General features: G+C 45.5%; 1 protein-coding gene, 1 long non-coding RNA gene and 1 other non-coding gene across 3 annotated transcripts; 2 read left to right on the top strand and 1 right to left on the bottom strand.

The window, feature by feature from the left end:
• The first annotated feature begins 202 nt into the window (after window positions 1-202).
• LOC114015111 (small Cajal body-specific RNA 15) lies at window positions 203-333 on the top strand. The gene has a single exon (XR_003558879.1). It is a non-coding gene; the product is annotated as a small Cajal body-specific RNA 15 (non-coding RNA).
• Window positions 334-3,161: 2,828 nt separating this feature from the next.
• FSD2 (fibronectin type III and SPRY domain containing 2) lies at window positions 3,162-20,518 on the bottom strand. The gene is made up of 12 exons (XM_005436244.4): window positions 19,727-20,518; window positions 19,539-19,634; window positions 18,309-18,542; window positions 16,976-16,998; window positions 15,908-16,029; window positions 14,712-14,867; window positions 13,525-13,659; window positions 12,628-12,781; window positions 12,107-12,240; window positions 10,019-10,151; window positions 6,550-6,726; window positions 3,162-4,285 (listed from the first exon to the last, which is right to left on the bottom strand). The coding sequence occupies exons 1-12, from the start codon at window positions 20,453-20,455 to the stop codon at window positions 4,033-4,035; spliced, it is 2,346 nt and encodes a 781-aa protein (XP_005436301.2). The 5' UTR covers window positions 20,456-20,518; the 3' UTR covers window positions 3,162-4,032.
• On the top strand, window positions 4,273-9,293 carry LOC114015104 (uncharacterized). Its single transcript, XR_008733210.1, has 3 exons — window positions 4,273-4,368; window positions 5,998-6,109; window positions 8,502-9,293. It is a non-coding gene; the product is annotated as an uncharacterized LOC114015104 (long non-coding RNA).
• Window positions 20,519-22,612: the final 2,094 nt, after the last annotated feature.

The following is a 22,612-nucleotide window of genomic DNA, read 5'->3' as shown; positions in this document are numbered from 1 at the left end:
AGGGCCCCGCTTACTGGGAGTCACAGCGGTCACTGCTGGGAGCCGGGAGGGGGCAGCGGGGGGGATCCAGCTCAGTATGAGGGCGGTGACAGGGAACTGCTTTCCCGGCCAGGGGGCTGGCTGGCGGTGAGGCTCTGCGGGCTCCTTTAGGAGGGCACGGTCAGTTCCTGACGCTTCCCAGGCGCTTCTTACAGAGATGGATGTGGAGGACTAAGAAAGTGGTGCCAGTGACGCTATATTGACTCCACTGATACTATCCTCCTAAATTAAATGGTGGAAGAACAAGGCCTGCCTGTGAGAGAAAGTCAGGACCTACTTCATCTGCCTACAAGGTTTTAATGGCAGTTAGAGGGGCGAGGTGTTTGTAGGAGGTGGTGGGTGTGTTTGGCTTGAACTGAACACGCTATAAGCAGTACTTCTGGCCTGTTGCTGTATTTGTGGTTTTGACCGGCTCACCTGTGCCTTTTTGCTCGCAGGCCCGTGGGTCTCTTGGTTCCTGGCTCCAGGAGCGGGTGAGGAGGGCCGCTGGGTGTGCTGAAGGATTACGGGAACCAGTTCGGAGGCTGCAGCTGTTCGGCCGTAGGTGGGTGTGTGTCAGCCTGTCCGGTAAGGAGCGCAGCCTTGGGAAAGGGCTTCGTGTGGTGCCCTCCAGTGGCAGCAACGGGTACTGGTGTTTTAAATCGACAGGGAACAGAAGGGACTCTGAAATTCAAAGTGATCTTTTTTGCTTCACCCTAAAGGCGTTTGAAGATAACTCCTTCTAAGGCCGAGGGTCTTTGCGCAGCCCTGGCAAAGTCCCCGGCTAGCTGGTGGGTGAGGTGTGGCTGTAAGTGTCCCATCCTTTGGTAGTTCCTGCTGCTGCAAGTTCTGCAGGGATGCGTGGATCATTGCTGCAATTCAGGGCAGCCTGTGGGGTTCAGGTGGCTGATACCAGAGCTTTAGACATGAGCTCCCATCCTTAGCGGAAGATGGGTTTTGCTGTGCGCCAGTAAATGCGCATAGTGAAAAGGAACAGAATGCCAACAGGTACCAGGAAAAAGGCATCTTGCAGCACGTAACTCGCTGTCAGAGACAAGGACAACTTGTTTTTAACTGACTGTTGTCCTTTCACGTGAGCTAGTTCAGGAGTGAGCCGAAGCTCCTGTAGACAGGCCTGAGATGAGAACTGGGTTTGCTTCATCTGAGACACCTCTCAATGCGAAGAAATGCCTCTGGGATTGACAGCTCAACACAGTTCTCCCAAGTTGAGCTCTATGCCCAGGATTCCAGATAAACCAAATACACCTGGTGGTAAGTGTGCTCTGGGCTACCACGCTGGACCTGTTAATGCCCTTCAGCTTCAGTAGGGGACTCCCCTTTTACTGCCAGACACAGCTTCCAGTTCTGCAGAGGGTCTGGCCCTTACTTGCAGCCTTACAGATGTGCTGCACTTCCCCCTGTCTGGTGGAACTACACAGAAAGATGAGGTTGATGTGAACTTCCAGCTTGGGCGCTGCACTGGGCTGATCAACAGACCCTGTCATGGATGTGGTGGCATCCCTGTAAAGGATTTATATAAAGGTAATTCACAGTGACAGCTGGTTTTAAAAAATTCAGGTTGTTCGTGCCATTTCCTTTGCTGTATAAATATTTAAGTGACTGGGTTGTGATACCTAAGGGAGGACATGCTTGGGTTATTGCTGACAGGTGAAGCTTTTATTAAACAGAAACATGCAAATCCATTTCCCTAGCAGCCAATTACTGCTAATTAGTTCTTTTTTCAGGTAGTTCTGTTGCTGCCTTTGCTGTCCAAACCTGGCAATGACCACTGAGTCATACTCTGTTGAGCGGGCTGCTCCATACTCAGCCATGGGGCCTGCATTCTCCAACAGTTCGATCAAGGTAGCAACATAATGATGGAGCTGTTCGGCACGCGTTGAGTCCCATTCCAAGGGTGTTCAAGCAGCTCACGTTTGGCTCAGAAAATCTGTTCTTGCAGCAGTCGTGTCAGGGTTGTGAAGTCCTGGGGGCTCCCGGGGCAGTTGGCAAATATTTCAGATTGGGTTCTTGTGTCGTCTGAGGTGAATGGCTGATCCTGGCACCAGGTACAGCTACGGTTTAAACACTTGAGGTGAACGCTGTTGGTGGGGCGTGGTGGGACTGTTCACAACCGAACATCTGCTTTCATCAGAATCGTCGGGTTTCACCAGCAGTCTCTGCATTAAAGGCTTTGTGGGGTGGTTCAGACATCCTCGTACCTCTGCTCTGACACTTGCATGTTTTTACTCTTTCAGATACCTACTTGAAGACCATGGCTCTTGGTTTTTGGCAGAAAAAGGTAAAACATATTCCAGTGGGTGGAAGTTGGACCCTGAATCAAGGAATACATTTTTAAGCAAAGAATGGTGCTTTCTTACCACTTCATTCCCTGGCAGAGGAGCTGTGCACTTTAGCTGCTCTTCTCTCGTATGGCCTTGCCAGTGTCAGCGGGGCTCACGTGGCCACCCCCCTGCCCACTGCCTTGGCAGTGGTTGCTGGCTGAGTCACTTGTTTCTGGTGGACCCAAGTTGTTGTGCTTACAGCAGGACATAGCCACTGAAAGTCTCTGGCCTGCCTTACAGGAGGTCTGACAAAATGGCCGTTACAACCCTTTTTGCCCTGGAAATCTCTGATATTCCTGGTGGGCTAAGCAATGACCCCGTACTTACATAGCTCTGTGTCACTAAAGCCATCTTCTTTTGAGTCTTGCAAAACAAGTAGATATCCAAGAGAAGATGGTACTAGTCGCTGCTGTAATTACATACTCCGCTCCTGGTTTTATGGTTTCTGCAAAGCTGTTGTGGGGAGGCGCTTTTTAAGCTATTTGGGGAAGAACGGACAAGCTTTTGGCACGCATTGCTATGTCTGGTCTCTTTGATTTGCCAGACTGTTTATATGTAGATACTGTATATTGCAGAGGCCACCACGTGTTCCTGACTGTCCCCTAATGGAAACTCGAACCCATGGTTTTTGTAATGAATGTACAATAAATCTGTGGAAATGCTGATCTGTTAATGACTCTTGAATTCAGGTAGCGTCAACATACACGAATGAGGCTGTTTAGTGCTAGACAAGGCTGCTTGACAGGCAGTGCCCGTCTCATTCCCCGGTGTCTGGAGGTGAAGCCTTAACAAGCACGTTCCAGCCGAGTGCTGGGCCAGAGTATTTCCATCCCCCACAGGACACCCAGAGCTTCAAGAGCACAGCATCAGGGGTGAGGATTCTTAAGTGCTGAGGGGGAGAACGGATCAGTGAGCGTGGCCAAAAAGAACAAGCTAAAAATGATGCTTTAGGTTTCTCTGCTGGGGCCATCAAGCACTGCAAAAGGCCCTGGTTTTGGGGGTTTTCCCAGGATGAATGAAAGAAGCATGGACATTTTGTAAAAATGTCTTGGTATTTGAGACTAGTGCATGCTTGGGTATTTCAAAAAGCCTCACTGTGTATGGTAGGTGCTAACAGTTCACACACAAGGGAGGCGTATTTGATTATCTTGTGTCACAGACTTCATGTAGCAACAAGAATATTGGATTGTGAGATCAGCTTCATGGTTGGAACGTTTTCAGCTCAGTCTAGCAGCTGTACAGATTTTGTTATTTTTTGCTATTTTTGTTTCTCTTTGAATTTTTAGCTCTTCAGCAGACACAGGAGTCGAACTTATGATTGCTCTGGAACAGGGGAGTTCCCTGTACATCAAAGAGGTACTGGGGGAACCGTGATCCAGCTGTCACTGCTGCACGGTGACAGTGTCACCTTTGAGAAGGATGGTATCTGTTTCTAACTGGAGAATTCTGGGATGCTGATGGATCTTGTGACCATGATGCTTTTCTGCTAAAATCCTGCCTAAGAGGACAAAAACTTGTTAAGGACTCAGGCCAGGCGGCTGGTTTGGGTCAGGGTTGCTTTGCTCTCCTGGGAGACCGCTGGTTTATAGGGAGTGTGATGGAGCAGTCAGTGCTGAAAGAGGACGTTGCTCAGCGCAGGTTACACGTGGACGGGGTAGCTGCAGCACACAGGTTATGGGAGGGCAGTCCATGGGGGTACTGCCAGTCCAGTGTGTATCCGTAAGATACCTGGTGTTTCCAAAGCAAAGCAGGGGTGGACATAATGCTGGAAACGTGCATTGAATGCATAAAGGTGCTGGGCAATATCTGCATTGAAAAATGACAGTCTGCAGTTCTCATAGTCCAGCAGGATGCCGAGCCTTCTGGGGGGGATGGTAATTCTGATGTCTGGTGTCATCCCACTGTGCAGGAATTCGTACTTGTGCCTGTAGGCAAGAAACGGACAAAAGACGTGAGGGCACCCTGGCTGTTCTCAAAGGGAAGCCTTGTGCAGATAGGTGTCTTTTGGGTATGTACTTCACAGCCCCGTCCCGCCTGCGTGCCCTGTGGTTACTGCCGCAGTCCCATTACTTTGCTGAGGAGCGGTGTGCTCTGCGCCTCCACACAGCCTCATCCCCTGCTGCCCGGAGCAGGCTGGCTGTCCCGGGTGACAGGCCTCTCCCGGACCCCAGCCTGGCTGAGATCTGGATGAGGTCAGCGCGTAACATGGGACTTCCCTTTTTTTCCATCGCAGAGGGCAGTGTGGGTGTCCTAGAAATTGGAGGGTACACCCTTGCCACTAGGATTAGCCTGAAGTTGTCCCTCCCTGAAGGAGCTGTGCTCTGTTAGGCCACTCAGACTGGCCCCAGGGCAGCACTTGTCACTCCTCAGCCTTGCCCCTAGGTAGCTGTAGGCACTGCGAGGAGAGTCGGCGAGATGACTCAGTCCTGTCCTTGCTGGCCCTGCCGTGCTGTGGCTTTGCTTCCCAAGGGCCTGTGGTACTGAGCCCTCTCCTGCCAGTGTCGCAGGAACTGCCCACCCACCACAGCAGCAGCGAGGGACCGTAATCCTTTGCACAGAGGCTGCCTGACTCAGCGTGGCTGGGCACCTTCCAGACTACTGGACATGGGTTTTCAAACCCCACTCTAAATGAGGTCTCTGGCTGCTTTTCTTATGAGACCTCCCTGCTCAGCCAGGGCGGTGCTGGTGGGGACATTCCAGTCATCATGCTCATTTACTAGAGTGTGATGTCTTTTAATTGTGATTCCTGGACCACAGATTATGGGAGGCTGGGAAGGCACTCTGTACATATCCGCTTTGTCATGAGGGTAGCCCTCTTCTTCCTCGTGCAGTCACTGTTCAAGTAATGCTGAGGTCCTTTAGCAATTTACTCAAACAGCTCTCCCTAGTGTGGCACGCTGCAACCAAAAATACAAGACTTCTATGGGAACATGTGCCTTCCTGAGCAGAAATGAGAAGATTTCTTCAGCTGAAGTTAGTTATCTGGCATTTCTTAAGGACCAGCTTCTTCACTAACCACCTCCTCCACCCACACCACTTAAACCTGAGAAAATTTCCCTGCAGAAATGGGTATGACAGTGACTCAAACGCAGCAATGGCCCAGCTCCCTTTTCTCTCTGAAGACCGTGCTCATTGCTCCAGAAGAGTGAGAATAAACCTCAATGTACCTCTTAGCTCAGCGTAGCAAGGAAATCAAATTAGCCTGCCTGCAGCGTATGGGAAAGTCATTAGCTTGAGCGGGTTTGGTCTCCCTCATTAAGCAGCGTTTCTTGCTGTGTGGGAGGTGAATGCCAGCACTGCTAAGGACTCTGGCTATGCAGCAGGCCAGCTGCTGGGGAGCTGAGAACAGCAGGTGCCTGGGGAGGAGCATGTGCTCCAGCCAACCCAGCTGCATCTAACAGCTCCCTGCGTACCAGCAGGGAGAGGACCGGCAGATGGGGGCGCATGCTAACGTCATCGCTACTGTTTTCTGACTGTGCATGCTGGGGACACTCGGGTGGTGTCCAGCCTTCCTGTTCAAGGGGACCCAGCAGCACCCTGGCAACCCCTGCAGGCTGAGCAGTGAGCCATTCAGACAGGCAGTACTCGGGGATGCCTGGGGGGGTGACTTCTTTTCTTGCTCCTGGATGCTTCACAGGGTGCCCGAATGTGGCATGGGAGTCAAAGGCAGCGATACCAATGTAATGGTGTCTGGGGGAGAGCCACCGGCTCAGCTGAGGCATGAGAGGAGCTGCCATTTCCGCACGCAGGTATGGCTGTTAGGTACTTCCATAGGCAGGAGAGAGCAAAACCAGTTGCATCCAATGGGATTTAGCCAGATAAGTAGTTTCTAGGTTACGTGGATCTATTACTGTCTGTCTTCCCACTGGGGTTTTGGTGACCTAAAACAAGGCCTTTACAGCTAACCTCTGTAATGCAGATTTTATTCAGATTTGTTCCTGGGACTGCCTATTTCAACATGAGAATGTCATTAAGCAGAATGATTTGTTTAAAGGTTCCAGTATCCTTCCAACACCAGTTCACAGTGCCAACGGTGGAATGTCAGGGGCCCCTGGTTAAACACTTGGTCTGGGCTTTGATATAAAATCTCTGGGTGCCCCCTGCAAGGGGGAGCTCTCTGCTACCCTGCCTGCAGGTGTGCACGTAGGATGGGTTCCTCTAGGAGACCTGTCGCTTCCACAGCCCTTACCTTGATGGTGTGATGATATGCCTCATGCACCAGGATGAGTTGTTTGCCCCCAGATAGCCATGTCTCGGAGTATTTTCAAAAGCCACACCGATTCTGTACTCTGTGTCTTCCTCAACTTCCACCTCCCAGTAATGCTTTCCCGGAAATGGGATCAGACTGCCCAGGATCCCAATACACCTGTGGGAGACAGACAGCTTTGGCAGGGATTCTGCGATGTTTAGGTGTGTAATGTACCTGGACATTGCATATCAATAAAGTCACTTTTGCTGTTTCCTTAGCAGCATAGCACAAATTTTTTGACTACAGTAAAGTCCACATGCTGAAGACTTGACACAGAACCTGCAGGTTTCTTTGTGACATCCACCCCATTTTTAATCTGCGGGTAGCTTTGTATAAATGAGTGCCCTGGGCACTTTTAGGAAGAGGGAGAACAGCATCCTATGCTGCCTGGGTTTTCTAGGAAAGTTGTTACTTGCTAGAAAAAAGGAGTGCTCTGGTGAACCCCAGTATAGCAAGGGAACAGATTTTGTATTTTCTTCCCAAACAGCCCAGGACTTTAAATGTCACTCACCATCAGGAATTGAGCACTGTAGTTGCATGAAACCCTGAGGCAGTTGGGGAGAAGGAGACCTACCTGCCTGTGCTGCGTTTGGAGAGATCAATGAGAGCTGAACACAGCAGGAGAGCTTGGAATATACCTACGTACCTGGGCCATGAAAAGTTTCAACGGTAGACTCTGGTTCCTAGCCTTTACGATAGGAACCAGGTAGAAGATAACTCTTTAAAAAGATGTGTAGGAGAGACAGACAATGTACCACAGAGAGAACCTTAAGCATGATTTACAGGCACAGTCTCAAGAGATAAAGGAGCTGGGCCCTTTGAAGATGCAAGTCTGCAAAAACACAGGTTCTGAAGCAAGAAAGCTGGGCAAAGTAACCCATGCCTAGTGCTTCTGAAACACTAACTTGAGAGGGCAACATGAATCCTGTAAGACTACACCCCAGCTTTTTCTCAGGAAAAAATATTAGCTGTCATTGCTGCATCACAGGGGACAGCAGGCTTCAAAACACACTTTCAGTTTTGGATGGGGGGGTCACACACAACCTGTATGTTTCTATGGTAATCTAAAGTTGAAAAGTGCAAAGGCAAAGGATGTTGCTGGCAGACGCTCAGAACTCATCTGCCTCCAGGTAATGCGGAGAAAGAGCCAAATGCAGCATTAGTTAGGAGGGCCTGATGTGTAAGGACAGGCATGCACAGCAAGATAGCTGTTACCTGTGCCACCTCAGCAGCAATCACCTAAAGCAAGTGTACAGTTCATTGTGAGTGCATGTAGATGTCTTGGGAATAGCCTAAAGGCTGCTGAAATCAGGACTCAGAGAGGCTGCGTTGCTACAGCTTGAGAAAGAAAAAGAATGATGCAAAGTGGATGGGTAAACATCTGTGACCAGAATACTACCATAGTAATAAGAGCTGCAAAGCCACCAAGGCAAACCTGAGTCAGACCATCAGACCATAGAAGCTGCTGTGGTTAGGAAACACGTTAGCCTTTCAGAGCGCACACAAACTTCAGAAAGAAGAGTTTGCAATGTAATTTCCTTGAAGTGTAAGTGTTAGTCATTTCAGCTTGGGAGCTTTTTCTTTTCCCTGCCCCGCCCCCCCCCCCCCCCCCCCCCCCCCCTTCTCCCAGTATCTTGGCATGAAAGAGGATTCTGAAATTCACAGTGGCATCAAAACCTCAGCCTCAGAGTTCAGAATGACAAGAGTGTCAGCTCTGGCTGTTTATGTGAAACATAAAAGCATGCTGTGGAAGTGGGATGAAATCCCATTTAGGCTTATCATGGTGACTTTAATGAAGAGAATTTCCTGGCTCTTGTCCACCGAGCCCTCTAGTAACATTGCATTTCCATGGAAGGACTAAGCTGTGGGCTTGTACTATTCTGTGTCTGCAGATGCCTGTCCTGGTTATATGTTACTTCTGTGGTTCTGACTGGAAACATGCCTTTCAGTAAGCTAAACCTTTCATTTCAATGGCAAAGGGCCTAACTGTTTTGAAAGTGACATCTGTAGGCCCAGATTGTATCAGCTAGATCCTTCAACAAGAGGTAAGTATTCAGCTCCCTCTCCTTTCCTTAGCATTTGCACTTAAATACCTGGTCAAATTTAGCTCAATGTACCCAACAAGTGTAAGCAGGTTTGTAAGTAATTGTGGCCGGCTGCATCTGTAATCCTCTTTATGAATTTGCATTAACTTCCAAGTGATGCTTAAGTTCCAAAGAACAGCTAGAGAGAGAGCTTTAAACTCAAAATCAATGAGAGCTGCTTAAAGCCCCATTAGACATTTCCTGGCATCTATTTAAAAAAAAACCAAAGAGACCAGCTGTGCTTTGAACTACACAAGCCTCTTTCAAAGAAGAGGGTCAGGTGCCCAAAGCACCTGTAGGGTTTTTTTCCCATTCTGTAGTATTTGCTGTATTGAAAGTTTTACATAAAATGACTGTTTGGTGGTTTCCACTGTACAGAACTCTATAAAAACAGACCCCAAATCTCCATGTGTGAAAGCAAGACCAAGGAAGGATGGGCAGAGCCCCTGGCATGTTACGTGCAAGGCTCTATCACCTTGGCAGCTTGCAGAGGGAGGGACAGGACAAAGGGAGCAGCAGCCAGCAGAGAGAAGCAGCTCCTCAGGTCTTGGAAATCTGCAAGTGCTGGATCACTATAATTAAAAGAGAATCTACTAATTATGCCACTTTTGGTTTTGTTGGGTTTTGTTTTTTTGTTTTTTTTTTTTACATTCTACTAGTGCTGTGTTAAGAGTATGTGGGGTTTGAGTTATCTTTTTTCTTGTGACAGTTTCCTGGGGGTTTTGGCTCTGTAAAGAATTACATGGGAAGAAAGTTTTGGAATTTTAATAGAAGTCAGTGCACAGATCATGCAAAGGGAGATGTTGTAAATAATATGTATTAGTCACCCTAGAAATTCTCAGAAAAGAGCAGCAAGCCACAGGGAATTCAGTAATTGTGCTCCGGAATGATAACCACAGTGAAACTATGGGGCCTAGATAAATGGATATGGAGTTGTATTCTCCAAGGAACTATACAGAAAGCCTGCCATTTCAAACTGAAGAGTTATCTTAGGAACCCAACTTCAAATAGCTTAAAATAAATCTGATTTTCTAAAAGATGAGTAATCCATATATTAAAAGGACCGACAAATATGTTTGTAGTTGCCTAAAACTGAAGATGACCATAGTCACTTGTGCAAAAACCAAGATGGAAAAAAACCCCTATACATTATACACACATATACAGTCTGCAAGTTTTACTTGGTTGCTGTCTGGCTTGAAGGTGAAGTGGGCTGCAATACCAGGAAACCTTTCAGGTGGATTTAAATTCAAGGCAGGGGTGTGTCATGGGTGAAGCAGCCACAAACTACATGCATTAGTTGCAACTGAAATTCTTCTGTATACCTTGTAAAGCTGTTATCATAGACGGGCAGATCACACTCTGGGTTTTCCAGTTCATCACATGCAATTGTAAATCCATCACCTAGAATCGCCAGTAAAGGATGGGCTGTGTCCTCGTTAAGGCAGAAGTAGGTGCCTGCAAGAGAGAATAGAATGTCCAAGGATAACTGCAGCAACTCCTTATGGCATTAGGGTTTGCTGCTGCTGCTGGGGGCTGGGAGGAAGGGGTGTGGTGAAATGTTTGGATCCACAGAAAGATTAGCCAGTGCTCTGGAAGGAATCTGTGGCTGACACTGAAAGGACAAGGTTGTCCATTTGGAGTTTTTCAAATAAATGGGTCTCTTGCAGCTTAACACTGTTTAGTTACAGCCTTGTGAAAAGCAGAAGGTGGGCCTTAACCTGGTTTTGAACCCAGCCAGGGCTCAAAGCTGCAGGCACTGAGCAGGAGGTAGCTATTCACAGATGGGGGGTCCTCCCTGCAATAAACTATCTGGTTTCAAGTCATCTTCCCCAGAGCTGAAGTGACCTATTTGTAATCACTGAAAGGAGAAGTGGGGCTTAAAGGCCTCTCCATGGCTTCACACTTCCACATAAACACAGTTTGAAGAGAAGGGATCTCTACAAAGGTGCCACGTGCAGCATTCCTCATACTTCAGCACCTCCTCATCAGATCAGCCTTCAGAGAGGTAAGTCAGCTAAACCAGCCCAGGATAAAAGTACTTCTTCTGGCTTTCCGCCTTCAGAGACTTCACAAAGCAGGTCTGACATGCTGCACTCCGGTGAGCAGCCACATGCATCACAGCTGCTGTTTGTAGTTGGTGTTTCTGTATCCACCCCAGTAAGTAAGAATTGATGGTCATTCCCAGTGCTGGAGGTGAGTGCCTGCAGCTGACAGATCAATTTGCATCAGCTCTCTGCATAATGTAGACTCAGAGAAGATAAATCTCTCCATGTTAATCCCAAATGAAATCATTATAATCAAACTGCAAGTTACTTCAATCCAAATAGAATACAAACAATGACAGGGCAATTACAGGCATGTGCTGCTGAAAACAAACACATGCTGTGCAAGCATAATGGACAATTTCAAATATTGAGTTTGATGTAAGCAGTTGAAATACACAGAAGCAATGGTAACACAATGACAGTCTTCCTCTCCAGGGATTTAAGAATGACTGTTTCTTTTCTGTGGTGTCACTGATGCGTAGCTGACAGGTTTCTTACTGAAACAGCCTTTCACAGATTAACGGGTGTGTGGTCAGCTCGCTGAATGAGCACAATTGGCAAATCTCTCACAGAAGGTAAGGGCAGAAGGTATGGTGTGAGTGCACCTATGAGGGATGTGGGAGGTTTAAGACACCCCAATGAAGTTGCAGTGTCATTATAGCAGTGGTGAAGATGAAAACAGGTGTCTACCTATAAGTCATTAAAATGAGCCTTGGTTAGATGGTTGGGAGGGGAAAGGGCTTCTAACTCCCCTTTGGGGGAGAAGGTTAATCCTTGTCCAGAGTGGCGCTGAGAACAGAGATGATAATGTTATGTCAGTTACCAAAAGCAAAACTGCCAGCTGAACGCTGGACTGCCTTTTTCCTGATGAATAAAGGGAACCAGCCCTCAGAGCCTCCCAGCCAAGCTGGAGATGTTCTAATATATACAGAGGAAGATTTTGCATATCCAAATGACTCTGGAAAGTGCTGACTGACTACCTTAGCCATACTTTCCGGCAGCAGCAGCATTACAAAGTAATCTCTGAAGTAAAATGATGCTACGACTTTCTTCATTAGGCTGTCAATACTTGGCAAGCTGGCAACATCTGCGTGTGTTGGGTTGATACTGTCTTTCAAATGTTTAGAAATCAGTAACTTTCAAGTGTCAAGTGTACTGGACAAATAGTTTTAAATTACAGAGCTAAAGCCATGCACTTATTATTACAAAAAGCGTTTCTTTTTCATTCGTAAAAGGCTACCAGATGTGTAATTAGCTGTACGAGATTAGGACCTGATCCAGAGGCTGTTGAAGCCAGCAGGAATCTTTCTGTTGAGATAATAGATGCTACAATAGGCTGCTGGGGTTGTTCCTACTGTAGAGTACCTGTGGTGTGTATCAGGACAGGGTCACTTCTTTCACTGGAACCACCCAGGTTAAGGGCTCTAACACAGATGCGATAGCTTTGTGCTGGCTGCAGGTGAATTATGACTTCGCAGTTAGGAATCCCAACAATAGATCTACAGAGAATAAATCCATGAAAAATTATAGGGTAGAGAACAAAGGTAGGCCTTTAAGATTATTTTTCTGAACAACAGAGGAAATTACATGGTCAACTTCTCTTGTAACCCATCACCAACACTTTACCTTGTATAGTTGTCAGCAGCAGGAACAAGAGAGAGTCTGTGACAAGACTATGCAGATTTTTACATTTGCTTCTGCCCTTTTCCCATACCCTGTATAGTCATTCTCTATGAACGTTTATACAATTACTTTCACTAAAAGGAATGTTTATAAAGGTGAATTTACCAAAGGGTCATGGGTCCTTTCTTAGGGCTATCTGATGCCACATGATTTGATATGGTTTCATTTCTACAGGTCATGGACTCGAGAGAAGAGCAACTCACTCAGTAATACTGTCGCCATCTTCTTCATCTGTCAGCTTGGACAATTCAACCGTGTAGGAATCAACAGGGTTAACGTCTCTAGATTCCCAGCACACCAGTGCTGCATTTTCACAGCTTCGGATCTTTTTACTTTTTATGGTAGGTGGTGAAGGAGCTAAAAAGTAGGCAAAAGAACAATTCTAAGCTGTTGCTTGAAGATGTTTGCAACAGACGTGCTTTGAAGACTTAAAAAATAGAACAAAGTTGTTTACTAATACTATATAGTTAAAGAAACCTGCTTCCCCAATGGACAATAAACAGCAGGCAGGGCAATTAACGGTACTATTCAAAACCTTAATTTGGACTATAAAGGTCCTAAGAGAATTAATCAGAGAAGTAACACAGACAGAGACTGATTACACAACCATTTTCTTTCTATCATTGGTTTTATCTTTGTCATAAAGGTGCATCTCTTCTCTGCTCAAAGACATCTGGAATGAGTGCTCGAAGGTCTCACTTGACTTGCTCAATTTGATGTCAGGATTTCACAAAACGTGCTTGACTGCACTGCAGTTACAAAGGGCAGCATAGCAGGTGAATCCACAAAATACCTACAGGCCAATAAAAGGAGGGCTGGCATCCACCTGGCAGAACTGGGAGACTTGAGCCTTATTCCCAGCTCTTCTACATGCCTGCATTTAAATAAGTTATTTTGTCCCCATACTTCTGTTTCTTCAACTTTAAAACAGGGACAATTGGCCTAAGAGCCTCCCCAAATAGAAGTAGGAAATTCCCATGCAGTCAGTAGACTTAAATCAGGAGAAACAAAGTGCCCAGAAAGCACTGCTGGCAAAACAATCCGAGGTGACTGAATTTCACTATGAAGGTCACATAGTTGTATGAATAAAATATTTTTACCTGTTACATAAACTGCTCTTTCACTTGGTGGACTGATACCAGCAGCATTTAAAGCACTGACCCAAAATTCATACTGTGTATTCGGCAACAGATTAGTAATGGTGCAGTATGTTTCTTTGACTTTTAAAGTGTGCTCTGAAATGAGAACAACAAAGCATTTACAGTTCCTTTACACAGTTACCCGCTCTTCCCCAAAGCTGTCTCAGATAATGGAGCTGAGGTGCATTGTTTTGTATGCTGAGTTCAAGAGAGCTCCCTGTGCTCCACACCCTTTGATTAGCTGTCAGGCTGGTTCACCATGCCTTCCTCTAAGGAGGTATAAATCAGATAATGCATCAGCTTCTGAAGGAGACACGTCACTCAGGAAAAAATACAAACAACACAAACAAACAGAAAAAAAGGTCACCTACTTGTCACTGAACTTTTTCTAAGAAGACCCTGCACATTCCTACTCCAGGGATGCTGTCTGGTCAGCTCGTCCCAGCAGCAGGACAAGAGCTGAAGCTATTTCACGACTCATTCATTTCTCATTCTTCATCTTATAAAATTTGGATAGGTTCTGCTTTTCTTTGAACTGGCTACTTGGCATTTTACTGGCTTCCACTTTTGCTGGACAAGTGACTGGGTGTTTTCAGTGAAAGGTTCTGCAAGAATATTATTAGCAAAGGCAGTTTTGTCACAAGGCTGGGACATTTTAGGATGGTTCTGTGGTTCTTTTTTTGTGCATGTGGGTGATGGGGAGTTACAGCCTATTATTAGCACTGAGATAAACTGTAAAATGACTGTGGGGGTTTCAGTGGGCGTGCCAATAACATGGTAATGTGCTCTCTAAAAATACTGTGCTTTGCAGTGGACACAGTGCATGTCTGTCTAACACAGGGTCCGTCCTCCAGGAAATGAAATGCTACTGTTGAGACCAGACTTCATCCACTGTCCCCTTCCCACTGCTGCTATCCCAGCTGCTGTCCCATCCCCTCTTTGCTCCTGTGATGGGTCCTGCTGCAACTGGCAGCATGGCAAACCTGGCAGGGGAAAAGTGACAAAGCCAGAAGCAGGAAATGTGGTGGCAGATATGACAGTTTTGGCAGTGGAGATAATGCACAGAAAGTGCACTGGTTGCCGCAGCAAGTCCAGAGGCACTTTGGAACCAGCTGGTTTTGCCAGTAGAGGGGTTCAGGCCTCCTTACCTGCTTGTTCATCACTGTGCGTCTCGTTGCTGACTGGTTTATAGCACAGTTGGTAGGACTCAACAGTGTCATCTGAGAAAAGGCCCCAGCAAACTCTCAGTGAGGTGCCAGTCGCTGCATTGGGAGCTTGGGGATTGATCACAGGGGCACAAGGAGCTGCAGAGAGGAAAACAGGTCAGGTTTTGAATGTATAAGCATGTTATGTTGTTCACAGGCAAACACCTCCCTTCTCACAAAGGTGTATGACAAAACCTAGGCACTGAATAGGCCATATTCCTCCTGCACAGAGAAAAGTTAAGAGCTGACCCTGTAAATAGTTTCATTTAATAATTAGGTCACTGGTGTATGAACTACTCTTGCTTCAAATGAAAATCAAACCAACAAAATACATAAGCCTCAGCCTAACCCTTCTCTGTAAATTTGACCTCCCCTGCCTCTGAGGGCTGCTGTGAGCTAGCAGGTCCCTGTAGGAGCAAAATCTGACGCACACTGCACTGCTGTGGACCAGCCCAGGGGCTGAGGAGCCTGTGGAGGAACGAGAAGGGAAAAGCTCTACAGCATGGGGTCAGCAGCATAAAAAAGTACCAAATGCCATTTTACTTTAAGAAAACACAGTATATGGGCATGAAAAATGCATATTGTGTTTTCTGACCATTTGTGGTGTGCCAGAAAAGATTAAAAATATGTATTTTTTCAATTATTAGAAATTTTGGGGGGTTTTGCTCACAGTTTCCTGTGGATAACAGGAAAAATGTTTGCTAAATAGCAGAGAAATAAGCCACTGAAAACTGGTTATAAAGAGAAGCTGTGCAGGTTCTTTAAAGCAATTGGGTGTCCCTCTCTGTTACTTGTTCAAGTAACTACAAGGCAAGACAAGTTATCCCAACTAAGCACGCCTGACCCCTCAACAGAAGGTGGTAGTCTTTGTCAGTCTTCTAGGAAATCATCCAGCAAAAGCAGGGAAGGCCTGGTTTGGCAGTTCTGTAATTTTACACTGAAAACAAATGAAAAAAAAAAATCCAAAAATAGCTTCCAGTGTCTATATAAAGGCAAACAAAAAACTCTAGAGGAGAAACTAGGGAGAAGCTAATTCTGCCTTTGCAGTTCTCCTTTAACAGAAGTAAGGAATTCTGTTTAACACATATCCTTAATTAAATGTACATAGATCTGAAATAATGATCAGATAGGAAGAGTACCTGGAATAGTATTAATGGAGTTCATTAGCTGTTCAACTTCAGAGAAATCTATGACCCGCTTTTCAAAGTCTGGCAGCATTGAAAGCTCCAAATCCACTTCTTTCTTTAAGAATTCTTCCAGCCTGTAATTGTAGGAGGGAGAGAAAAAAGTCTGATTGGAAGTACCATAGTGTTGGAGATATCATAGGTATCAACCCTTGGTAAACCAGCAAACTCTAAAACAACAACTGTTCCCTTAAAATAATGTTTTCACAGTTGTGCAAAGCACAGCCTCCCCATGCCCTTTGCTTGAAGATATGTGGCCATACATCAGATCAGTGCTCCAAGATGTCAGAGAGCTGCATGCTGATGGGACTGAGGGACCACACATCGGGTGCCCCACTCATGCAGCGAGCTGGCTGCCACATACTGCACTCCCACTACGCAGGTGAGGGAGATTTCCCCAGTACCCCTCTGTGGGAAGCAAGCTATTAGCTCCATGACTGTCATTATTCTGAATCTATGTCACTATTACTGAAGCAGGACCTCCTTTCTCTGTGTTTTCATAAACGATGACAGTCAATGTAAATGTATATTTTTTGCAATAAATCTAGTGTGCTTTAAGACTTTTTCCAGCTTCTCCAAGATCTTTCAGCATCTGTCTTGAGCTCCTACAGCTTGACTTTCTACCCCTCTGTATTAATGCATAAATAAGCCTGTTACTAATCCATTTAGGGAGCTCAGTTTTAGTCAGATTTGTATCCAGAGCATTTCTTTCAAGATCTTTACCAATCCTGTTTCTCAGTCTCTGAAATTAGTTCTTTATGACTGAGCTGAAAACAGTGATTTATTCATGCTCTAACTCTCCTTCAGGGTTTTTTGAAATTGTCTCCAGACTGGTTTTGAGTGTTAAACTTTTCAGAGCAACTTTTCCTGCTGCAGTTTAAACCAGAAATACTAAAGATTTAAATAGCTCCACTAGCTTAGATAACATTTGTGTGCCTGAATGGATTCCAGAACATGCGTCTCCAATAACAGATCCAATTAGCAGGAAGAAATGTGACACAAAATACCAGACTGTGATACTACCTGTCAACCATGGCTACTGCTGCCTGTAGAAAAAAAGAGAGAGAGTGTTAGGGATAGAAAAGATACATTTCTTGCATTAGTCCAGAGTCAGACTACATCATGCTGTTGACCTGTCTTATACAAATTGTCCCAAACGCAGCCCTTAGAGTGAGCTAACTGGCTCTTACCCAGCCAGCTCTGAGAACAAAGCTGTGCCTAACTGTCCATTCAAACAGACAGATCTTGGCTGCATTTACAGTAAGATAACGTGCAATATCAGGCACTGACCAGTGTCTACTCATCTAGACTCTTGACTGTATCATTCCTTAGTTGTGCAAAGTGCCAACAGATCCTTCACAAACAAAACCCAACCACAGCTGGCGAAAAGAACTCAGAAAAGAACTCAGTGAAATTATCTCCATTGGAGGGAGTCTGAGCAGTGCACGTTACTGCAAGATAAACGTATGGTCCCTGGAGAAACCTAAGCAGCTGAGAGCTCATGACCAAAAGCTATTAACTTCCTGGTGAATAATGGTTCCTAGGGGTGATGTAAAACTGTTTATGAGCTAAGGAGAAAATAAGGTTAATTCCAGAGATGCAGAGGAATGGGAAAAGTCAGCTCGCAGGAAGAACTCAGCAGGCCGGAGTGACACAGCAAGCTGATCCATTGATGCAGACTGGAGATGTTAGATTTGTCTACTGTCTGGTTCAGAAGTTACTGTGGCTGTGCTATAGAAATGCTCCCACCCATGTGAGTCACAGGACAGCTCAGATTAGAGCAATCACTCATCAGCAGTGAAAATTCTCTTTTTTCCCCAATTATTTTTCTACCTGCTGAAGAAAAATAACTTCTTGACACCACCTCATCAGTGGGACTCATCCATCACTTTGCAGGAGCTCCTGATGTATTTAGTTTGGAGCCTCCTGTTCAGCTGAACTTTCCAACAAAATGAGCAAGAAAAAGAAACATCTTCTAAAGTGGTTGCAGCAGCCAGCCTGCTGTGAGCTCAAAACAGAGCAAGAGAGCTGAGCCCGCATGAGGCAATGAACACTAAGTGCTTCCAGAGTTTCTTGAGATAAGCTTTTTAGCAAGATACCTTCTTTGAACCCCAGCGAGACTCACAAATCATTGAGCATCCAAGTTACAAACTTCTGCTGCTTCTGCATTTTGGCTCCATTGTGTTGCCTCACTGAGTCAATGCCACCATGCCAAGCACCTGAAGCAGTGACAACACCATGGACTAAGCACCCCAAATGCTCCTAGCATTAAAGCCACTTGGGACTCCCCAGCAGGGGACTACTTGCAAGCAGCAAAGAGCATTTAGAAGGGGCCTTGCCACTGAAAGCTCTTTACCTTCATAAAATTGGCTTTGTCATTTTCCAGGTAAAGCTCCTGGGTTGCATCTGTCAGCTCCTTGCAGGTGTCGAGGTGTTCCCCACAGCTGACCAGCTGCCCATATAAAGCTTCTAACTTCTGCCTCTTCTCTTCCCCCAGTGCTTCCAACTGTTCTTCATACTTCTGAGCAAGCACTTGCACTGCATTGTTGTAATGCACCTCGAAGTTCTGCTCCTGCCTCCCAAAGTTTTCCTGCAAGGCATTTGGGGGTTTATTCCTTGGTGTCAGGTCTGACCCATAGGTCAGCCAGAGAAAAATCTTACTCAGATTTGCCTAAAACTCTCCTTGCCAGAGAGGCAATGCCAGTACACAGAAGCTCTAATTTGACTAATTTGCATTTTTAGGAGTTTATTCTAATCATTCACCCCCACTGAGGCACAACAGAGTGTTGGTTCCAGACATAAGAGCATCAGAGATTATAACAAAAACAATGATGCAAGGCAACTGTCTCCTGCCTAAGCCCAGGGAGCACAACTGGGGATATATCCTAGCCGTAATCTCCCAAGTCTTTTCACCAACAGTCAAGCACATACTTCCATGAGAGAAACCATGGCAACCCAGTGGGATCCATGGATTCCCACTGGGGGAGCTGAGCCACTAATGCTGGTATCCTCACTCGCTGCTGGAGAAAGCATTAGGAAGAAAGATTTAAGGAGTAGGCAAGGCTTTCTTGCCAGCAGCTGCCCACTGCTCAGGCACTGATGTCTTCTGTGCTACATGCAGCAGAGAAAAGACAGTAATGCTCTGAGTTACTGCTTCAGTTTGACCTGCTGCCAGCTGGGCCCCTTCCCCCTGGGCCAGGTTGGCGTCAGCCAAGCCGGAGCACAACCCTTGAAGTGCTGTAGCTCGATGCAGCTGGTCCAAGGGTTTGCCTGTACCTGGTACTTCTGTAAATGAAACCGAGTGAGCACAAGGAGTGCACTCTGGATGGACTAGTTAGATCACAGGTCCTTGGCCACTTAAAACTAAGATAACCTCAGTGGGGGGTCACTATTTCTGAATGCAAGTGTCAGTGCATATGCCCATTTAAAAAATTAATTAGTATGGATTTTCCTGAGTACCTCAGTCTAGGCAAACCCCAAGATAACTCTGTGCTCTATTACTGTAATTACTCACCTCATTAACAACTGAAGACTATGACTGTCAAAACTGTTCTAACCCCAGTTAGCCCAAGAAAAAATGCCTTACCTCTACAGTGATGAAGATTTCCTCCAAGTGACAGGCAAAGTTTTCCATCTGAGCAATCTGCTCCTCCAACTTGCACATGTTTTTATGAATCTCCTCCTACCAAAACAGCCAGTGTGATTCTTAGTATTGTCTGAACACTGGTTTAGAGGCACCACAGTACACTTTTACTGCTACAGTATTACTCTTACCTTTTCGCTTTCCATGGCACTGGGGAGCTGAGCCACCTCATGATCCTTGTGCTCACCGAAGAGTTTGTCAAAAGCTCGGATTGGAATCTTGCAGGTAGAACAAAAAACATCTGCCACTTCCTCCTCCTCACTGACAGCCTGACTGTTCCACTCATCTGACATGCCACCGCTGCTAAGCCCCTCTCTGGACTGTATGCAGCTCTCAGCCTCATCCTCTGCTCTGGCTTTACTTGGTTCTTCATCTTGAGAAGCTTCATCAGGAAGTCCCTGTGGCTTTGTACTTTGACTTTGATCTTTCACTGGAGAGATGCTTTTTGATGCATTATATATGGAGCCTTGTGATTTTGCTTTTCCTGTGCGAGGCCATCTGTTCTCTACATGTCCTCCAAGAAGCTCAAGCTCTTTTTCTCTATCTTCATCAAGTCCATACATCTTAGCCAACTCTGCAACCTCCTTTTCCAAATCATATCCAGCTTCCTGTGATCGCTGAAATTTTTGACTACTCAGTGCAGGTTCCCTTCTTGTATCCCCCCAAGATCTGTCTCCTTGACCAGACAGGTCTTCAGGAAAGATATCAAACCTCTCCTTTGATCCATAAAGATCCATGTGATAAAATATCAAGCCTTCAGCCTCAGTCTCACTAGACTCTGGGACTGGTGGGGAAGCTGAACAGCTGGGTGACTGGTCACTAGTTTCATACTCTCCTGCACTGCCAGATCTGGATGACATTGGTATCCTCTGTGAGGCTTTTGAGATGATTAGTCTCAATCCTGTAAAAAATAAGAAAGATCCTTGGCTACATACTTAGATATCAAGCATAAGTTTTTCTTGCTTAAAAATACATAGATGGAATGCCTTGTCTAAGGACTGCTCAGGGCTTGGAGGTAAGGCATGGGAAAGACCAAAGCCAGTAGCTTCACTTCCCAAGTGAAGCTTCTGAAGTGAAGCCACAGAAAGCTTGTTTTTTTCTCACCTCCACACAAAGCACAGCAGACAGCTGTCTCTGGTGTGCATCCTGTGTTTTCCAAGTCGCTCACCTGTGACCCTGATGTCTGATTTCCAGACTGTGGAGTAGTCCTGTTCTCAGCTCAACACTGTGACTGTGCTTCAGGTGCACACAGTGCTGTTCTGTGCCACTGGAGATGGGCCGGTTTGAAGTCTCCTCACCCTTCAGCTGCTGTCAAGTGCTCCTCCTGAACTGGCAGTGAGGCATACTGCAGGATGCCTTCTCTTGTGACCACTGATGCCACATAACACACTAGTAAATGCCCTGAAAAATCCTGTTCTGGATTTTTCAAGTTGCCATTTTTGATGCTGAAACTTGAGGTTTCTTCTAACACTATCCTCAGTCCAGGTCTCAGGTCCTGTCTATAACCCAGGGAAAAATACCACCCTTTGGGTGTTCTCAGGTGCTGTGAAAATATTTTCACATATTTTAACACAAATGAAGCTCAGAAAAAAGATCAGTTATGATCTCCATGATAAAGCATACAGTAACTAAGAAGCAAAGGAGATCATAGACCCCTGGATTGGGAGAAGTCCACTCTGACCTACAGCTTGCATACTTTGTCCATTCTGTGCAATGAGGGAGGTGTGAAAAGAGCGTGTGGATGCAAAATGCAAAGCTGTATAACAAAGCAGATGTGCATGGGACAACATTAAAGGTGCCAAGGCAATTTTAATGCTGACTCCCCAAGCCCACTCTTTCCAACCAGCCTGTATTAACAACAGCACATGAAATAATGCTAGTAGAGAGACGGGGCTCTGTCAGAGATGAAACATCCCCACAGCCCTCCACTGTTCACCAGCATGAACAAAATCACAGCTACAAAACTACTCAGGTCAATTTTATCAGCAGTTTACTACTACAAGGAAAAGAGTTCATGGAAAGATTTCAGCTGAATATTAATGAACCCGCAGTTACATCTAGTCATAGCTAAGCGAAGCATATGAAAGCTTTAAAACCACTTTCTCACAGAAAAAAAAAAAAAGCCAAAAGGTCAGTCAGACATAAAGGTTATCAGAGCTTCTGCAGAAGCTTTCACATGAGCTTTGCTTTCAAACTACTTTTTATGGTCTTTGTAGTTTCAAGCACTTGCTATCACCTCAAATTTATTTCATCAATATTTTACTAATATTCCTGAGGATTACTTAGCGAACAAAGTCAATACAGTGATTTATTAGAAAGCAACTTCTCAACCTGGTGAAAAATGCTAAGAAACTTCCCACTTTCTTGTTTTGTATCAATGACTGAAAACAGTCCAGCCTACCGGATCTGTAAGAAAACACACACAGAAGTTCTCCGTTTGTCTTCTGACACTGCAGACATGGGTGTGGATTCTACAGCTAGCAATATCTTACTACAGACAAAACCACTCAAGTTAGGCAGAAATAATATTTATGCTAAAGGCAGTAAAACAAATCATGCAAATTCTAACATATTAAACAGAGAAAAGGTCTAGACACATACCAGAAAATGTTGTCTGGCTCCCGCAAAGACTTTTTTCCCCATAATGATAACAATAAGGCTTGCTTTAGAAGCTCTAACTAGAAAAGTGAATTAACAAGTATTTTTCCTACCAGAATGAAGTTAAATTACATAAATTAAAATGAGCATAATTAAGCTTGTCTGGAACCCTGCTGCCTAAATAGGATTTGCAGATGATTGCTCAGTGTTTGCTCAGTTTACAGGCACAGATACAATTACAGTGAAGAATGTTTAAGTCCGTGACCATCAATTATCGAAAATACGTAACAAAGAATGTTACTACCTAAAACTTGCCTTCTGTCTTAAGACGTCATAAATTCTTCTGATAGCTCAGATGGCATCAAACTTCACATTTATTCCCCCTAGCAAAAGTTAATTCACACGAAAGCAATTCCCTG

Source organism: Falco cherrug, chromosome 7 (genome assembly GCF_023634085.1).
Source record: "Falco cherrug isolate bFalChe1 chromosome 7, bFalChe1.pri, whole genome shotgun sequence".
Lineage (NCBI taxonomy): Eukaryota > Metazoa > Chordata > Aves > Falconiformes > Falconidae > Falco > Falco cherrug.
This window is presented reverse-complemented; position numbering and strand designations above follow the sequence as displayed.

Coding starts and splice junctions, on each gene's coding strand:
- FSD2 (XM_005436244.4), bottom strand. CDS start 20,455: ATGTCATCCAGATCTGGCAGTGCAGGAGAGTATGAAACTAGTGACCAG. Junction 16,999..18,308: donor ACAAAGCCAATTTTATGAAG/GTAAAGAGCTTT, acceptor TTTTTTCTACAG/GCAGCAGTAGCCATGGTTGA. Junction 12,241..12,627: donor GATGGCGACAGTATTACTGA/GTGAGTTGCTCT, acceptor TATTCTCTGTAG/ATCTATTGTTGGGATTCCTA.